The following is a 19,840-nucleotide window of genomic DNA, read 5'->3' as shown; positions in this document are numbered from 1 at the left end:
AGAATAAACTGTATGACACCCCATTTAATTAAATATATTACACTTATTTTATATTCTCTATTTGATCACTCTCATTTCTGCAGTCTTTGTGTTTCTGTTGACTCTTCCTCATGGGGGATTACTTCTTCCCATGTTTGAGTGATTCTTGATTGTTAAATCTAGTCCTTAGAAATTTATCTGAGGGAATTTTTGAGGCCAAGGTTTAAAGTACATTCTCAGGGGACGATTTGCTTTACCAAAATGAGACCACATTAAACCAAATTTTCACTAAGGTATATTTGGTCCATACAGGTCTCATACTGATATTTTATTAGTTATCAGAAAATCCATTGTGTGATAACGTTTGTTTTTCTGCCATTTTTAACATATCAACTTAAATAAATAAATGCAGACTTGTGGTAAGCAATTTTTAGAGACGTTTTTGTTGTTCTAACTGAGCTAAGACTGAGACTGGCATGTATTCACCAATTCTCTCGAGGCTAATTTCACTTTCTATTTCATCCACTGAAGTTTGGTCTTTCAGGATCCTGGCTGTATGCAAGGTTCTCCAGTCAGACCTTGTACCCAACTTCACCTGCAGATTTGTTTCTTGTTCTCTTCTCCTGTTAGTTTCTAAAGCTACTAGCTCCAGACTTCTCTTGAAAGGCAAATACTCTCAGTTAAACACCGGCCCCGCAAGTCAGCTTTCCCACTGTGATAATTCTCTTACTTTGCTGCCAGCAAGTTCCTGGATAATTTTTTTTTAATAAAAGAGATTTTGAACAATTTTGGCAGCATTTTAGGCGTGCTGTAACAGAAGGGTTTTTCACATACTATCTAGTTTGCTATCCTGCTTGAAATGGAATTTTGTAATATTTATCAAATGCCCATGTGATTGGTAAGATTAAAGCATAAAGCCACTCTGTAAACATCTCACTTAGAAGGAATCAGAAAGCTATAGGAAGCTTTCTTAATGGACCTTTCCATTCTGTTTTTTTAAGCATTTTGTAAGTTTCTCTCCTCATCAACTTTTGGGTTTTTTTTATGTTGCCAATTAAAGGTGATAAAAGAGATCAGCGTGTGAAAGCTGAATTTGCTTTAGAGAAACAATATATTGCTAAATCCCAAGATTCTGTAGAGAAGAACACCTATTTTCAAATGTACTCAGCAGACCTACCTGTGCCTCTCACACGGGGAGGGAACAGCATCATTATGTCCTTCAGTAGATGAGGATTTTGATAAGGCAACTGGATCTTTACAAAATAGCCATCTGTTGACTTGGCTGAGTTCCAAGTTTCACATCTTTTCTTCCATTTTAAACCTCCTCTTATATACAACCAGTCTAAAGTGGACATCCAGTGGTACACAGGGGTTCCTGGGATGTGGCAGCTTCTTCTTTCATCCTTTCTTTATTTTAATATTATTTATTTTATTCTATTATTTATTTTTGGCTGTGTTGGGTCTTTGTTGCTGCGTGTGGGTTTTCTCTAGTTGCGGTGAGCAGGGGCTACTGTTTGTTGTGGTGCGCAGGGTTCTCATCGTGGTGGCTTCTCTTGTTGTGGAGCATTGGCTCTAGGCGTGCGGGCTTTGGTAGTTGCAGCAGTCGGGCTCAGTAGTTATGGCTCACAGGCTCTAGAGCACAGGTTCAGTAGTTGTGGTGCATGGGCTTAGTTGCTCCGCAGCATGTGGGACCTTCCCAGACCAGGGCTTGAACCCGTGTCTCTTCCATTGGCAAGCAGATTCTTAACCACTGCGCCACCAGGAAAGTCCCCTTCTTTCGTTCTTGAATGAGGGCAGCATTCATTTTCTGTAAAGTTTTCCAGCCAAAAGAAATATGACCTGTTTTATGCATCTCCATATATAGAATATTTGGTGGGGGTGATAATGGTGGCGTAGGGGAAGTAGAGAGGGAGAAGGAGAAAGAAAGAGAGAGAGTGAAGGAGAGAGAGAGACACAGAGAGAGGATGAATCTGGTGGGACCTAGTTGTTGACAAGGCTGAGCTCACACTGATCCTGACTATCACTATTCGTTCTTCTGGAGAAGAAGAGACTAGATGTGATGGCTGTCACAAGCCTTCCAGTGCTTATTGAGAACAATGGGGACGGGGAGGGGGGCAGAGCCAGGATTCAAGTGTGAGGCTTCTAGTCTCTCAAACCTGTGAGTGCTTTAAACACGTAATGACCTGGAGGAACCCTTCAGGATTTGAAAGGCACAGGACAGTTTGGGCTGGCTGGAGTGGTGTTTAGCTCAAAATGCTGCAGCGTGATGATCGGATGGCACACTGCAGCTTCTCTCGTGCTGCGTCTCAAAATGCTTTTCTTTCCAGTTCACAGCAGCAAAGTATACCTTTAAGTTTCTGTTTTCTTTTACAATTTGACCTGACTTTAAAATGAAAGGAAAGAAATATACATATGTTTCCTAAGATCATTCATTACCTGAGGAAGCAGGCATTTGTTTTAGTGGAATCTCTACCACTGTTTAACTCTGTGTCCTTATGAGAAGTCTCGTAAGTTCTTTGCGTGCAGCTGTGAAAACAGGTAAGGATTCTTGCCCCCTTGTCTTCATGTATCCACATGGATTTCCTGGAGGCACCTTAAATTCACCCTGCCCAAAACCATACTCACTGTCTCCTCCTTAAATATCTTTTTCTTTACATTTCTTGGTTTATGTTAGTACCTTCCATCCTGTTGACCAAGTAGCCAACCCCAGGTCATATTTTATTCCTCCCTGAATGTTAGCACTGCCATTAGTCATCAGGTCCTGGCAGATCTACCTTGGCCACGGCTCAGCCATGGCCCCTGTATTCTGTCATCTCCACCATCACTTACCTGATCTCTGACAATAGCTTCTCACCCTCTAATCCATCCTCCTCACTGTCTCGAGCTATCTTTTTTTTTTTTTAAAGTCTCCTTTTTTAAAAACAAATTATTATTTATTAATTTATTTAATTTATTTTTGTCTGCGTCGGGTCTTAGTTGCAGCACACGGGCTCTCTAGTTGAGGCGCGTGAGCTGAGTAGTTGTGGTGTGTGGGCTTAGTTGCCCTGCAGCATGTGGAATCCTAGTTCCCTGACCAGGGATCGAACCCACGTCCCCTGCATTGGAAGGCGGATTCTTTACCGCTGGACCACCAGGGAAGTTCCTCGAGCTATCTTTTTGAAATACAGTTTGGATCACTGACTTCACTGCTTAAAAATGTGAAAGTGTTTCAAATTTAAATATGATAAAATTTCTATGTAAAGACATGCACACAATAACTACCAAACTCCCTTGAATAGAAGTCTATCTCCAATCTATATATAAGTAGAGTGTGATTCCTATAACCTATGAAGATTAAAAATATACCACTTGGGCATCCCTGGTGGCGCAGTGGTTGAGAGTCCGCCTGCTGATGCAGGGGACACGGGTTGGTGCCCTAGTCCAGGAAGATCCCACATGCCACGGAGCGGCTGGGCCCGTGAGCCATGGCCGCTGAGCCTGCGCATCCGGAGCCTGTGCTCCCCAATGGGAGAGGCCACAACAGTGAGAGGCCCGCCTACCAACAAAAGAAAAAAAGAAAAAAATATATATATATATATCACCTAAGTCCAAATGGCTGGGTTTGGAAATGGTACTACCATTTTATCAGACATGTGAGTTTTGTGTATTTAATTATGTAAAAACCAGGAAGAACATCTCTCTGCTGTGGTGGACAAAGGGAAGATGAATGCTACCTGTCGGAATTGCTGTGAGAACTAATTGAAAGAATTCAAGTAAAGCATCCAAGGCAGTCACTGCACAAAGGCAGAGGGTCTCAGAATAGCGTGAGTTCAAAGACAGTATGGAAGAGAGGCTGAAAATTAGGCCCAAAGGTAATGGTGGTAACAGTAATAATTAACAACAATGGGTTTCCATTTTTTTAATATGAACCATTTATTTTCAAAGCTGCACCCTGTTTCCTGCTAATAAAACCATTTTATCCTTTACTCATCTATTGATATCTTCCTTACCTTTCAAGCCCATGCATCCTTCCCCCATACCCTCTTGGCCAGTTATTCCTGTGGTCATACCATGGTCCTTGTCAACACCAATCTCTGCAGCCTCTCCATGATCTCGATTTCAAACCTCATACTTTCATCTCAGTCTCTCATTTTCCTACCTTCCGTTTAAGACTCTGATTCCATGGGGACCTACAATTCATTGATTCTATGGCATTTCCATTGTCCCTCATCCTTCATGTTTTCCTTCATTTGTTAAGCAGCTAAAACCCCATGGCCAATTATTATAAAGACTGACATACAGCAATGTTTTGCTTGTTACTGTCTCATTTAATATTAACTTCTTGGCCAAAATCAACTAAAGTAACTGTAATTTTCTACCTACCTTTTCTTGCACTCTTGTAGCTGAATGTACGTGGAAGAAAATATGTAGCTTTGCTGACTAGTCTTGAAATTCATAACTACTTATCTGAAGTTGCCTCTTCATGGTGTTGAGGGTTGCATCGCACGTAGCAGTCAGCCTCTCTCACACACCATCCTAATGATATTTCCTACCTTTTCCTCTCTTCTCAAATCTCCAACACCTTCCCTCTTTCCCTCACTCTTAATTGACCTTGCTTCTAATTTCCTGGAAAATAGTAGCAATCACAATAAAAGTTGTACCAGCTTCCATGTCTGATTTACCTAAGTGGGTCTTTAAGCATATAATCTGTCTTTCCTCAAAGTGCTATAAAAGAACTGCCCATGCTCTTAACAGGGCCAAACATTCACTTATGCACTAGATCCCATCCTTTTTTTTTTGCGGTACGCGGACCTCTCACTGTTGTGGCCTCTCCCGTTGCGGAGCACAGGCTCCGGACGCGCAGGCTCAGCGGCCGTGGCTCACGGGCCCAGCCGCTCCGCGGCATGTGGGATCTTCCCGGACCAGGCCACGAACCCGCGTCCCCTGCATCGGCAGGTGGACTCCCAACCACTGCGCCACCAGGGAAGCCCTCCCATCCCTTCTTGAAAACCAAAGAACAAAGCTTCAGCCCAGTGTTTCTCCTCCTCATCAACGTTTCCCACCTCGGGGTATCATGCCCATCAGCATACAAGCATGTATTTGTATTTTCCATCTCAACAAATCATCCCTCTCAATCCCATTTCTCTCTTCCTATCACTTCATTCTATCCCCTTTCATAGCAACATACCTTGAGCTGTCTAACTTCACTCCAGTACCTTACCTCATATTCCAGTTATGATTCTGTCCCTAGTATTTCACTGAAACTGTTCTTATCGAGGTTTACCAGGTGACATCCATGTTGCTAAACCCAGTAGCCAATTCCTGGTCCTCTCATTACTTGGATAGTTAGCAAATTTTGTCACATTCGATCACTTTCCCTTTCATGAAACATACTCTTCCCTTGGATTCTATTACATACATTCTCCTGGTTCTATTCCAGTCCCTCTGGCCACTCATTTTTAGGCTCTTTTACTCCTAATCTCCCTGACCTGTACTGAATTGCCCTAGGACTCAGGCTTTGGAAATCTTGCTTCATCCAGTTTGTGACTTCATATTCTGTCACTATGTTGACGTCTTCCAGATTTGTATATCTGGCCCTGACGTTTTACCTGCAATTCTGAATCATATATCCAAATTCCTGCTTGGTTTCTCAACTTTGATTTATCATGAGCATCTAAAACTTAAAAACAAAACTAAATACCCATTTTCCTTCAGCCTCAAACCCTTTCCAAAACTTTATCATTCCAGAGGTTCCTGCATCTCAGTGTCATCTGCATATTTCTCATTACTCAGGCCAAAGTCCTTGGAGTCATCGTTAGGTCCTCTTTTTTTCTCACACTCTATATCAAATCCACCATCAAATCTTGGCAGTACTGTCAGAATATCTCCTGAATCCTTGATACAATAGGATACCTGATATTTGCTACAAAATAATACTAAAAGACTGGCTTTTGTGATTTATTTGAGCTGAGTGATGGGAATAAAGTGGTTCATCCTATCATTCCGTCTAATTTTGTATTGCTCAAAATTATCCATAATAAAAAAGAAGTCGAATAAATAAATGAAAATAAAACATAGGTGGAATCCTACCACTTCTTACCTCTTTTTTACTACGATCAGGTCTCATGTGAACTATTGCTATAACCTCTGAAGTCTATTCTTACCATACCAGCTGGAGTTAACCTGGAGTTAACACAAGTTAGATTGTGTCAATTCTCATCTTCAAAACCCTCCAATGACTTCCTGTCTCATTCAGAGAATAATCAGAAATCCTTCCTGATCTGACCCCTTTTCACCTTCCCAACTTCATCACTTACCGTGTTTACTGTTATCTTATTTGCTCACTCCTCTCCAGTCTCACTGGCTTCTCTGTATTTCCTATATATACCAAGAATCCTTTTCCCTCAAGACCTTTGTACTAGTTCTTCAGTCTGCCTAGAATGTTCCTTCCCTCAGACATCCACATGGATCATTCTCTAACTTTCATTAAGTCTTTGCAGAAATGGTACCTTCTCTTGGAGGTTTTACCTGACTGCTAGCATTCCCAGCGTCCTTTTTTATTCTTATTTTTCACCACTGCGTTATTACGTTTTAGTTATTGCTTCCTGAATCCCCTTTCTCGCCACCAGAATATAAGCATTATGTGGGCAAGGATATTTTTGTCACTTTTATTCATTGAGCTATTCTCAGCACCTAGAGCAATACATAACCCAGAGTAAACACTCACAGAATAGTTGTTGAATTGAAGCTCCAACTGAAATGTCAATCACCATGTGAAACTCTACATGGTCCTCCAGGTCAGAAGTCATCAATTTCTCCTTTATCCTCTCCTTTCACTTTGATTACATCCCTATTGTAGCATGTGGCACCTTGTATCTGGTTTTGTGTTGGTTTGAGTACATGTGTGTTTCTCTCCCAATGATTGAGACTAGATCTTATTTATAATTCCGTATCCAAGTGTCTAGTCTCCTGACTTCTATAGATGTTTACTGATTGGAACTGATATGATAAAAGTGGCAGAGAGACAAATGTGATATTCTTAATAGATTTTTCCTCAACCAGTAAAGCAAATTGTGTTACTGAGGAAGATGAAAAGCTGACTGCAATTCAATAAAAACTTCTAAGTTGAGAAACAAAAAGTTGATTTTGAAATTTGATTCCAATATCTTTGTTCATTTTCTGTTTTCTGGCTCTCAGCTAGAACGAATATATGCCATATGTCTCTGAGCGATTAGCTGTGATGCTTGTTTGCTCATATAGGTTTATTTAGCCCCTTAACACAATAGCTTTCTAAAAGGTAGTGGATTTAACATTTGCCTCAGATTTGCAATGGCTTTGTCAGGCAAATTACTCTAGCTCAGATTATCATTAATCTGTCTGACTGGTTAATGGTGTCAATTATGCAAGTGCCTCAGTTAACATTTTTTAATCAACCCCTCAGGAGCTTTCATTTCATAAGTCAGAGGACAGCATAAATTCTAGAACCTGAAAGCCAGAATTCACAGAGATGCGATTGCTTCGCAGGTATCCAGCTGTCTCCTACGAGTACCTAAAAATCGTTAGAATGGAAAGTGATCTTCGGAATCCTAGCCCAACTTCCTGCTACTTACACATCTAGAGATTGATGCCAAGGGAGGGGGTCGTTTGCATCCCTAAGGCCACAGAGTAAGCTTCCAGAATGAGAGTGAGCGTTTATTGAGTACTCGCTGTGCCAGATAACAGGCTAAGCATCTTATATAAATTATCTTACTTCATCCTTACAGCAAAACATTATCCAGATGAGGCTTAAAGAGGTTTACACCTCTGTTATATAGCTAGCAAGAGGTAGAACCAGGATTGAATGCAGGCCTGACTCCAAAACAGGTGTTCTCAATCCCTGTACTTGCTTGTTTCCAGCAGTTAGTGGATTCATCTAGAAGAGAACCAAGCTTTCTTGATAGCTTCAGACTTATGACATGGATTTCTTCTGTAGGCTTCTTTCTGATAATTTTCTGATTCAGTGGCAAAGTTAATTTGCATCATTTATCTACTGTATATAAGACACAGTAGCAAACTTTTTATGTGTGCATAGAATGTTACACCTTCCATTCAATAATCTAAAATTACGTATGGAGTGTGACTCCGTGTATTCACAAGGTTAAGGCTTTGGGGCTGTGAAATTGAACGGCCTGGGTTGCGGTCCTGGCTCAGAATTTTACTAGCTGTGTGGCCTTGGGGCAATTATTGGTGCCTTCATTTCCACTCGTGGAATACTGATAGTACCTGACATGTAATGTTGTGATGAATATTAAACAAAGTTAAGAAAATGTGCCTAAAACACTTGCTCATTGCCTGGTACACTGAAAGCACTCAACTTTTTGTTATTTAGTACCAGGTGCTAACTATGGTGTGGGTTGGAAGTGAACAATCAGTGAAATACAGGTATTTCCCAATTCATATTTAGAAAGAACTTTATCAGTTTCACAAACATTAGCCCATTGGATCCTCAGATAAGGCAGGGATGATAATCTCTATTTTACAAATGAGCTTGTGTGGCTCGATTGAGAATGTCTACAAAGCATTGCCTAAGAAGCTACACAACTAGGAAATATTAGAAGCAGGATTTAAATGCAGGTTTCTAGTCCAGTGATCTCTTTACTATACCACACAAAGTAAAAGATATTTCCTAAAAGACGTACATATAAAGTACTGCGGGAGTTCAGATGAGAGAATTAAAACACTTTCATAGGCATCATTCAGTATAATCCTCACAATAACCCTGTGAGTTAGGCAGATAAGGGACTGGTATCTTCTTTTTGCAAATGAAGCAGGGAAGGCTCCAGGATAGCCCCTGACTCGCTCAAGGTCACACGCCTATTTTGTGGCAGAACAAAGACTGGACAGGGCCTTCCAACTTGCAGCACTGTGTGCTTTACCTGGTTTTATGCCACCACAGGAAACCCCTGCTCACTGCTTGGGATTAGAGACCAGCTTTTCATGATTGCCGTGGAGGACTCATTTTAGAATTCATCGTGCGTTACATTTTCAACACGGTGTTTACATATTCTTTCCCTGCTCCTCGGTTGAGGACCGGGCAGCAGATGAAGCTTGTTATGAAGGGAGTGTGTTGTGATGGAAAGAGAACGAGACTCAGAATCCAACCACTTTCTGGCTCTGGCTTAAAGCAGGGCAGAGTCAGCCCTCCTCTCACTCTGCTTCTCTGCAAAATGTAAAACCCTGTCCTCTTTACCTCAAAATGAGTGGTTTAATTTTTCCCATGGCCCTGATGCGTATTGCAATATAAAACCTGTCATCGACAGTTTCCACATGTAAATGAGCAACCCATTATTCACTTGTGAGTTGACAGTGTGTCCAGAACTGTGTGGGAAACGATCGAGAAGGGAATAGTCTTCTTGGAAACAGTTTAGTCGTGTTTAGTAGGTGGGCAAGACTAAGTGTATCAGTGGAGCTGGAGCAGTGACACATCTAGAAATATTTAGGAAGCAAAATGGACAGAACAAGGTACAAGACTGGTCATTAATGGTGAGACAGAGGGGGTTTTCAAGCATTGTTTAGAGGTTTCAGCTTATTTAGATGGACAGATGGTGGGGCAATTTGCTGAAATTAGGATGCTGGAAAAGATCCAGGTTTGAGAATGAAGGTCGGAAATTCAGTTTTGGACACGTTGTGTTTGACATACCTTTACAACTTTCAAGTTGGAATGTCAGGCAGAGCCTTGAAAATAGGAACCTGGAGCCCAGAGGAGAAGTTTGGGTTGGAGATAACATATCAGAAATTTGTCAGCATGTAGGTGATAACAGCAGCTAGGGAAGGAGAAGATGGGCCATCCCCATAAAACAAAACGAGAAGAGGGCCCAGGACTGACTCATATTTATTAGGGGAGCATTGGCTGGAACTAAACAAAATAAATAACTTGAATCCAAAACTTTTCTTTTTCTGTGAAAAGGTAGCTTTTTTATTTGTTGTTGCAGTAGTTATTGGATGCAGTAGTCTTTTGGATGTGTCCTAGGTGCGGCAACAGAGATTATGTTAAGGCAAAAATTTTTAAAGCCTGTTCCTCAGACCGTGTGTGTGTGTGTGTGTGTGTGTGTGTGTGTGTGTGTGTGTGTGTTTTCAACAATTCAAGTAAAAACAATTTTTAACCAAACTTTAGTGGAAATGCCTCTGACCAAGAAGATGATCTCCGTTCCCCCATCATGCTTTGTCTCGGGGTAGATCACCTCTGAACCTACTTTCCCTTCAAGATAACACTGATTCCAAAGTCTGTGGTTCTGGGGTAAGAAAGGGTGTGGCATTTGGGTGGTTGTTGCCGCTGTCACTTTGGGCCCTATTTCAGTGACCAGCATATTTCCGCTTTGAAATCCTCTCATCACTGCACCCTTCTTGCTCTCACTGAGGAAAGAAGAATGAAAGTGGAGTGGATCAAAAGATGTTAAAAAATCTTTCCATCAAAAACACCATAGGTCCTTTCTTACAAGGGAACATTAATAGAACTCTTCCTTCTTGAAGCAACTAATTAAGCATTTGGTACATCAAGACAGGGTTTGTTGCTCAGCTCACAGCTGTGACTGAATGTTAATGCCCCGCTATACTTAGCCCTTAGGAGGATATGTGTTTTCTTAATATGTATGCTGGAGACAGGTTACAAATGATCCACTAAGAAACAGAACCATCGTAATCTGTAAACTGTGTTTACTTCTGAAATGTAAATACAGAAGGGCTGAATTCAGCTAATACACACACACACACACACACACACACACACACACGTAATTTTCTATTCCCAATGAAGAATATTAGATTTAAAAAAAAAAAAAAAACTTCTTTTAGTAGATCTCACTCTTCACATCATGAAAATGAGACCCAGGAATGTGGAGTGGCATCTGAAGGCCACCTGAGTAAGCTGAGATGGAACACAGAACAGAACCCAGCTCTCTAAGCATTTCTGAGATCACACTATGTGAAGATGTTATCCAATTAGTCTTTTAAAATTTTTGCATTTATTTATGCACTCATTTTCTTTTTAAATGTGCGCACCAGCAGCATAGGCATTCTTTACCTGCAGTGGATATATAGACTGAGTGTCAATAAAATATGAATGGAATATGACTTCTCTTCTAAAATAGTTCACAGTTGAGTCAAAGAGACAGACCTGTCTGTCAACACAACGTGATATGGGCTGCAGAAGATGTGTAAATCAAGAGCAACAGAAGCACAAAGGAGATAATATTTTATGCTGCTTGAATCAGAGGACATGATGGTAGGAAAGCTTCAGCCAGGAGATTTCATTTGAATTGGATTTGAAGGATGAATGGGCTTTTGCCAAACTGAGAAGGAACTGAGTCAGGAGAAAGTAACTCCAAGATAATCAAAATGAAACAAAACAAAATTAATGAAAGTCAGAATGACAAAGGTAGGGATGGATAGGGTGTTGTGGAGCTGAGTGACCCATTGCAGATGAGTGCATAAAGGTTTGGGCCACATCTTGAAAGTCTTTGAATCTTGTCCCAAGGAATGGAGATTGTATTAATGATAGAATGGCAGCCAGCATGATGTTTTGGGCATGGAGTTGACAGACGATGTATGTTAGAAGAGTATCTCTGTCAACAGAAGACAGAAGTGGGAGGACCAATGACAAAAAACTAGGAAAAGCTATTATAATGTAATACATTGTAAGTAGGAACCAGAGCAGGGGCCAGATCCGGGCACGGGAGAGTATAGCCTAACCAGAGTTAGGTTCCAATGCATACTGCTTAAGGGTGCATTCCATGCCAGCACGTTTGACTCCCTGAATCAAAATGTATCAGCATCTACAAAGACTTTAAACAAAATGCCTCATCTCAGCAAAGCAGCAGAAGTATTGTTACTGGGTCAGAATGTATGCTTTTAGAACACAGTAGTTATTTTCCAAGAAACCTCAACCAGGTAACCCAAAGCAACCAAGAACCAGAGTTTACAAGAAAGAGATGCTTCTTCCTAACACACTCTTCTTGGTCTCCATGTAAAGGTCGAAGAAAGCAAGCTGCCTACATCTTTTTCAGCCAGCAGAAGGAGACAGACTTTATAATTTATTCTCTATGTGGATGTTCAGTGAATGAATTTGCAGTGAATGGATTCTAGAAAGCCCAGGTGATTTACTTCCTTTACTTCAGTCAACTTTATCTTGAACTTGCCTGAACCCCACACTGCCAACCAACTCAGAGTCAAGGAGAAAAGAAATGGAGTAATGAAGCTCTGTCTGACAGTACATCGACCAACACAGACCATGACGCTAAGCTCTGAGGATTTGAGGGGTAAATTATGTCTTCAGAGTTATAGGAGAGAACTTCATGGAGAAGCAGCCTGGGCCCCTGCTGCTTTCCCAGGAGTGGTTGGTGTGGTGACAGTCGCGACACCCGAACACAGTAACTGGGCAAAGTCCTGACGTCTACTGTTCTTCAGAACCTAGTGTGGTGTCTGCCCACTTACAGAGGATCATGGGCTACAGTGGGCTAATTACTAACTGTCTAAACACAGAGATTATGGAGAGTTTATTTTACGTGGCTGGCATTGCCCTATTGTGGAACCAGAGAAACAGGAGTAACAAACTGCCCTTCCAAATTTAGATTCTACTTACTTGTTGGGAAATGATTTGCGCTGGTTTGTTTACAGCTGTTAAAGAACAAATGGGGTGATCAAAAGCCACCTGCGAATCTTTGAAGCAATCTGTGAAGGGTGACATGGCAGTAAATGCCATTGTCTTAGAATGCATTGGTATCACGTTTGATGTTGCCCCAGTAGGACCCAAGAAAGCATCAGAGCTTGCACCTGAGAAACCTGAGGCTCAGATAAGTTAATGAGGAAGCCAAGACAACCACCCCAGGCTTAAAACTCTTGAATCCACTCTATAGTCTACGTAGCATTTTGATGTGACCTCAGTTTGATAGGATAAGCAGATTTCTGAAAATTGGCACATAAAATGGAAATGTTTAGGTTAAATTGTTGTTTAAAACCATTAAGAGCCCACATTGAAGAAACTAGTGGTAAATCTAGGGCAGTGCTAGCGTCTGGTTGGAGGAAGGGCTGAGATCACTACCATGGAAGTGTTTTCTAAAGATGCTTTGTTCATACTCTTAACGCTGAGGAAGTATCAGTTGTCCATATCAATGAATATAATTTTTTTTCATGACCATTAGTAAGCTGGGATATTTTTGGAGGCTGCTGGAGATTATAAGAACCTAAAACTCCCTTCCTTGTAATAAAATCCAGCATCCTCTTTTATATGTGAGTAATGTTTCTATTATATGATCTTAGACATTCTTACCTGGACATGCCCAGATGTTCTTGCCTCTTTTTCCTTTGAAGAATGCCTTTTCAAGGGGTTATGCCAGCATGTCCTAGAACACAGCTATTTCATATAAATTATTCAGTAGTTATAAGAATAAAGTCAGTTGTGAAAGCTGTCCTTATAGATACTCAAGGAGTTTGGTATGCAGATCTGACCTTCAGTGACAAATATGTTGCTTGAAGGTTTAGAAAATACATCCTGAAATGACTCATAACAGATGATAATTACACTCATTCTCCCAGTGGTTTCTGAATGCCCAAGTGTCTCTTCTTTCCCTTTAGGAGCTCATGTCTTCTACGCAAAGTACCCGTGATCCAAATAGGCCCCTTGTTTTCCCCTATTGTTGAATGATACCAATACTGGCTCTAGAGGATAAAATCCCAAATTTCATTCTTAATGGTAATATTCATTAACTGTGAGTCCTTTAAAAAAAATGTTGTTTCTTTAAATATCACTTTTACGTCTATAAAATAATGATAATAAAACCATCCTATTTATATAAAAAGAGAGGCAATGCGTATAAAAATTCTGCTGAAAGAAAATAATATGCAAAACTGTCTACATCCACAAGGCGTACAATCTGATTATGAGGGTTTTCTTTTAAAAAGCAATCTATTGGCCTGAATCATCTTAGTTTGGTAGAATAGATCAGTGTGATGTGTGATACATGGGAGCCCTATCTGATGTTTCTTACTCCTACTTACAGATAGGTCGCTATTGAATCCCACCCACATCCCTCCCTCACTGTAAGTCACAATTCAGCCTTGCAGCAAATTAACACAGTACTTGTAAAGGGATACCTAAACCTTGGGCTATATCCAGATTCATACAGGGTGCTTTTTTGTTTGTTTATCATGGTAAAATATACAAAACGTAGCATTTACAGTTTTAACCATTTTTAAGTGTAGAGTTCTGTGGCATGAATTGCATTCACTTTATGGCACAACTTTCACTGCCCTCTATCTCCAGAGTTTCTTCATCTTCCCCAACTGAACTCTGTATTCGTTAAATACTAGCATCCCATCCCTCCCTCCACCTTGCCCCTGGTAACCACCCAGTGTGCATATTTTAATTATGAGCGGTAATGGATAAATGAATGCTAACCGCTATAACAAGCCCTCAAATTTATAATGGCTCTAATCTGTTTGACTCTGTAAAGTATTATAGGAAAAGGATGTTCCCGATTGACAGGCAGTTCTTCTCCCAGGTCTTCTCCAGAATTCTTGCAAAAATTTGACTTCTCCATCATCTGTGTATGGTTTCCAAGGTCTGCCTGCCACATATGTGGTTTTTCAAGGCCAGGCCTGGAATCAGCACGCGTTGTGTACACTCAAGCTCATTGATTAGACCCAGTCACATGGCCTCATCTTGGCTTCAGGGGAGCCAGGACATACAGTCTAGTACATGAAGAAGGAGAAATGGGTTTGAGGAGGATCCAGCCAGTCTCTGTCCTATCAGTCAAATTAAGAGTGTATATATGCCCAGCAATCACTATTCATGCCCGTAGAACTTTGTTTTCACTTTTCTCTTTGGAAGCTTACTTTACCCTGGCAGCAAAATAGGTTTTATTTTAAATATCTCCCCAAACAAAATAAAACTGAATGGTAAAATTAAAATGAATATATAATTCCACTGAGATGTAAGAGATATCATCTAGACGTAGAAACCTTAAGAAACAGTTAAGTGGCTAGAAGGAACTCTTTCTTCACATTCAGTTGTACGAGACCAATGAGGATATAAATGTCTAGAATCATGTATGTCCTTAAAGCGTACTTTAGGAGTTCCGGTTCTTATATGTCAGCATCCGTATTCGTAGGATTTGTCTTCTCTTAATATGAACTATAAATCTCACCATGGTCGGCAGGTTAATTCATTCGTTTGGAGCCCTCTGAGGAAGTGTTTAATTGGAAAATAAATTGGACATGTGTAGATGTGGCTTGAAGAAAAGGCAAGTAGACACGTGTTCCACTTTCTCCTCACGAGGAAGGGCATCTGCTTCTTTCACTAAATTGCACTTAACATGACCACAGGACGTCAAGCTCTGTACACATCAACACTTGGCATCTGCCTTTTCCTTTCCTACAATGAAGGAAAATGCATAAATGCATTTGTTGACAGTACTGACAAAGACTGGCTTGTGGAATAGTCAAAACCCTGATTTCTGTCATTAGCTGAATGTTTACAAAACGCATCTTCCTGCCTACATTCCAGACGCTTCTTCTTATTTTCCTAGCTCTTTGTTATGAGTTTTGAGACTAAATTGTAAAGTGTCAAGGGCAAAGACTTTCGTATGCAAGCTTCGTGGGAATGGCATAAACTTGAACTCCCCAGAAACCCTGCAACATTTATTTATAGGCTCTTCCAGTCAGTTTACATCCCACAGTAAGCCTTCGAGGTCTTGCCTTACATGCAGAGTCAACAGGAAGTGAGTAAGCAACCTTTTGGTCTACCTTACTGCTGTTGCTCATTATTATTATTTTTAATTAATTTATTTATTTATTTTTGGCTGCGTTGAGTCTTCGCTGCTGTGCGCGGGCTTTCTCTAGCTGCGGAGAACGGGGACTACTCTTCGTCGCGGTGCGCGGGCTTCTCATTGTGGTGCGATGGCTTCTCATTGCGGTGGCTTCTCTCATTGCAGAGCACAGACTCTAGGCACATGGCCTTCAGTAGTTGTGGCTCACGGGCTCTAGAGCGCAGGCTCAGTAGTTGTGGCGCAAGGGCTTAGTTGCTCCGCGGCATGTGGGATCTTCCTGGACCAGGGATCGAAACTGTGTCCCCTGTATTGGCAGGCGGATTCTTAACCACTGCGCCACCAGGGAAGACCCTCTCTTGCTCATTAAGTAAAGGCTGTGGCTAAAAGTATTCATGTGGGAATAATCTTTCCCTGCAACTTTTATTTCCTAGGGAACGAGCAGTGAATACATCCCAGCCTGGGTCCCTTCAGTTTACTGTGGGAAACCTGAAGCCAGAAGCCATGTACACCTTCCGAGTCGTGGCCTACAACGAGTGGGGACCAGGGGAGAGCTCTCAGCCCATCAAGGTGGCCACTCAGCCTGAGTGTGAGTATGAGACAGGAAGGGCAAATTTAGAAAGTATTTGTTTTCGTTGGCGATATCTTTGAATCCTTTCATAGTAATTTATTGAGGTGACGGAATGGAAGGAATATTTCTGAAGCAACATGTTTAACCCGAGGGTTTTTAAAGGTAAGATAACTTTAACAAAATGGCCTTCCCACTTTGGCCATATCTCCATAATGACAAATTAACAACTATCAAGGCCTGGTCCATCCACACAGTCTACATGTTCACTCCCGAGTAAGTGACTGACTCTACCTGCCAGTACTTCATCATCAACATTGGGTTTCAGCCTCCTGCATTGATTTTTTCAGATTTTTCTAAGTTTGTCTATAAAAAGTGTAACATCAAAGGAGAAGAAAAATGGCATAGGACTTCTCAATACAGGGATTATTCAAGAACTTACTCATGCACTGAATGCCCTTAAGAAGCTTCCAAAAGTGAATCTAGATTTAAGAAATGTAAAGAGAAAATCTCTATTGGGCAATCTCATTGTCCTTTAACATAAATCACTATATTAAGCTCCATGATCACAAAGTAATGCAGCTGAATGTTATTGGACCAAGTTATAATTTAGCGATCTGTACTTTTATAAAGGAACAGCCCCCAAACTGTACATTTGAAAAATATTTCTGTATTGTACAAAATTTTGATTTTTCTACTAAACTTCTAATTTATTTGGAAAGATTATTACTGATGAGTAGTCTGCCAGCTTTATTTGGTTCAGAGGTTTAAAAAAATTGTAATCTAACAGCTAAATGACATGAAGGACTACTTGTAACAAAGTACATTATTTAGAGATTTAGACACGTAGTTTCATCTACTCCTGTTTTTTGTTTTTGTTTTTTTGAATGACGCTATTTTATCTGTATTCCCAACCATTTTATTTAAAACTATATTTAACTTCAAAATCACCTCACATGCTTTTGGAAGAAGGTGAAGTAGAAATCAGAAAGATTTTCATTGGTACATATGAGAAAATAATCTTTGGACTAGGTCAGTTCTTAAGGATTTGAAATCAATGTGTTGAAGAAGAGCAACAGAGACGTAGTCTGGCAGCTGGTATCATGCTCTGCACACTGGGCAGAATCTCCGTTCCTTCTTCCACTCAGCCAACGCTACAAAGACCAGATGAGGACAAATTGCAATAAAGTATTTGTTGGGGGTGGGGTTATGACTAAGCTGGACAAGTCTTAGAGATATTTGCCTCATAGAAATAAAACCTCACATAGCATCTTTAAGGGCATAGTAATGTACAGGTTTCAGATCACATAAAAAGAAATGAAATTGAGTTATTTGTAGTGAGGTGGATGGACCTAGAATCTGTCTTACAGAGTGAAGTAAGTCACAAAGAGAAAAACAAATACCGTATGCTAACACATATATATGGAATCTAAAAAAACAAAACAAAAAAAGTGGTTCTGAAGAACCTAGGGGCAAGACGGGAATAAAGACGCAGATGTACTAGAGAATGGGCTTGAGGACACGGGGAGGGGGAAGGGTAAACTGGGACAAAGTGAGAGAGTGGCAGTGTATATATGGACATATATACGCTACCAAACGTAAAATAGATAGCTAGTAGGAAGCAGCCTCACAGCACAGGGAGATCAGCTCCGTGTTTTGTGACCACCTAGAGGGGTGGGATAGGGAGGGTGGGAGGGAGGGAGGCACAAGAGGGAAGACATATGGGGATATATGTGTATGTATAACTGACTGACTTTGTTATAAAGCAGAAACTAACATACCATTGTAAAGCAATTATGGTCCAATAAAGATGTTAAAAAAAAAATGCAGCCTCCCAGGCAGGACAGGCTAAATAATCTGCAGGACCCAGAAGCTACAGTAGAGCGTTAAGCCACACTCCACGGGAGGCCCTCCTACGCGTGGGATCTTGTGCAGCTTCGTTAGTCGTGTGCCCACAAAGCTGGTCCGACTCCCAGGTTTCTCTTCTTAAGAATGTTTTGTTGCTGTTTGGATTGAAATCATGAGATAATGCTGACTTCCACTTTGCAGTGACTATGTTCACATGTAATTTGAGTCATCAATTTCTTCATTGACTTTTTTTTTAATTAATTAATTTATTTATTTTTGGCTGTGTTGGGTCTCTGTTTCTGTGCAAGGGCTTTCTCTAGTGGCGGCAAGCGGGGGCCTCTCTTCATCACGGTGCGCAGGCCTCTCACTATCGTGGCCTCTCTTGTTGCGGAGCACAGGCTCCAGACGCCCAGGCTCAGTAGTTGTGGCTCACGGGCCTAGTTGCTCTGCGGCATGTGGGATCTTCCCAGACCAGGGCTCAAACCCATGTCCCCTGTATCAGCAGGCAGATTCTCAACCACTGCGCCACCAGGGAAGCCCCTCTTCAATGACTTTTCACAGACCGTATATATACAGAATCAATAACTGTTAAGAATATTTGGTATTTTAATCAATAAACTTGAATAAAAACAAATTAAGTCAAAATATATATTTTTGAAAATGGTATATGCCATGTTGTATACAGACTGATAGTTGAAAAACCCATAAAAAATTCTGTAAAACAATCTGGTTCAATTTTCTCATGGCAGAACTTAAACTTTAAAAGAATGTTCATTTTCAGAAGATCCAATTTCTATGGATCGTCTGAATTCTTCACTTCCTAATCCAACTATTATCCCTGGAATTGTTTTAGTGTACTTTTCAAGGCTGACTGGCTATGATTACATTACATTTCTGATGAAAATTCTACATAGTCAGTTTCACTTCTAGGACTGAGCAACATTATTTTTCTTCTATTAATACCATTATTTTTAAGTATCCAGTTTGAAAATCAATATCCAGCATTTTTTTTTTTTTTTTTTTTTTGCGGTACGCGGGCCTCTCACTGTTGTGGCCTCTCCCATTGCGGAGCACAGGCTCTGGACGCGCAGGCTCAGCGGCCATGGCTCACGGGCCCAGCCACTCCGCGGCATGTGGGATCTTCCCGGACCGGGGCACGAACCCGTGTCCCCTGCATCGGCAGGCGGACTCTCAACCACAGCACCACCAGGGAAGCCCCCAGCATTTTTTTAATTCACATTTTTAAAAACAAAGGGACATTTCCTAGCCAAGGGAAGGAAAGTCTTTTTCATTTGTATACTGACTAATAATAACGCCTCATTTCATTAAAAACATTACTCATGATACATTTTTAGTGTAATTAATCAAAAAAATAAGTCTGTGGTGATTTGTATTACACATATGGCCTTAACCTTTATAAAGTAAAAACAATAGCATAATTCAACTTACAAGTGTGTTTAATGAACACCCACTGTGTTCCTAATACTGTTCTACACTGTCTGACAGGTTAAGAAAGCATATGTGTGTAATGAAGTAACAGCACTTAGGGCTCTCAGAAGCTTCCTGAGGAAGCAAATATTTTAAATATGTAACAGCAACAAAACAAGTAAGGAAACCTGTAAGAATTTGTTAAATGAAATATTAAAAGTCTGAATCACAGATTGATTTA

At 40.7% G+C, this 19,840-nt stretch overlaps 1 protein-coding gene across 1 annotated transcript in view; it reads left to right on the top strand.

The window, feature by feature from the left end:
• Window positions 1-19,840, top strand: part of DCC (DCC netrin 1 receptor) — a gene marked incomplete at both ends in the record, with an annotated part of 1,161,813 nt that overhangs the window by 783,241 nt on the left and 358,732 nt on the right. Inside the window, one exon of the mRNA XM_082853095.1 lies at window positions 16,190-16,344. Within this exon, the coding sequence (XP_082709221.1) occupies window positions 16,190-16,344 (155 nt within the window). The remainder of the gene's footprint in view (window positions 1-16,189; window positions 16,345-19,840) is intronic.

Source organism: Leucopleurus acutus (genome assembly GCF_964270905.1).
Source record: "Leucopleurus acutus genome assembly, chromosome: 13".
Lineage (NCBI taxonomy): Eukaryota > Metazoa > Chordata > Mammalia > Artiodactyla > Delphinidae > Leucopleurus > Leucopleurus acutus.
Note: the sequence above shows the minus strand (reverse complement) of the source record. Positions and strands in the feature narration are given on the sequence as shown.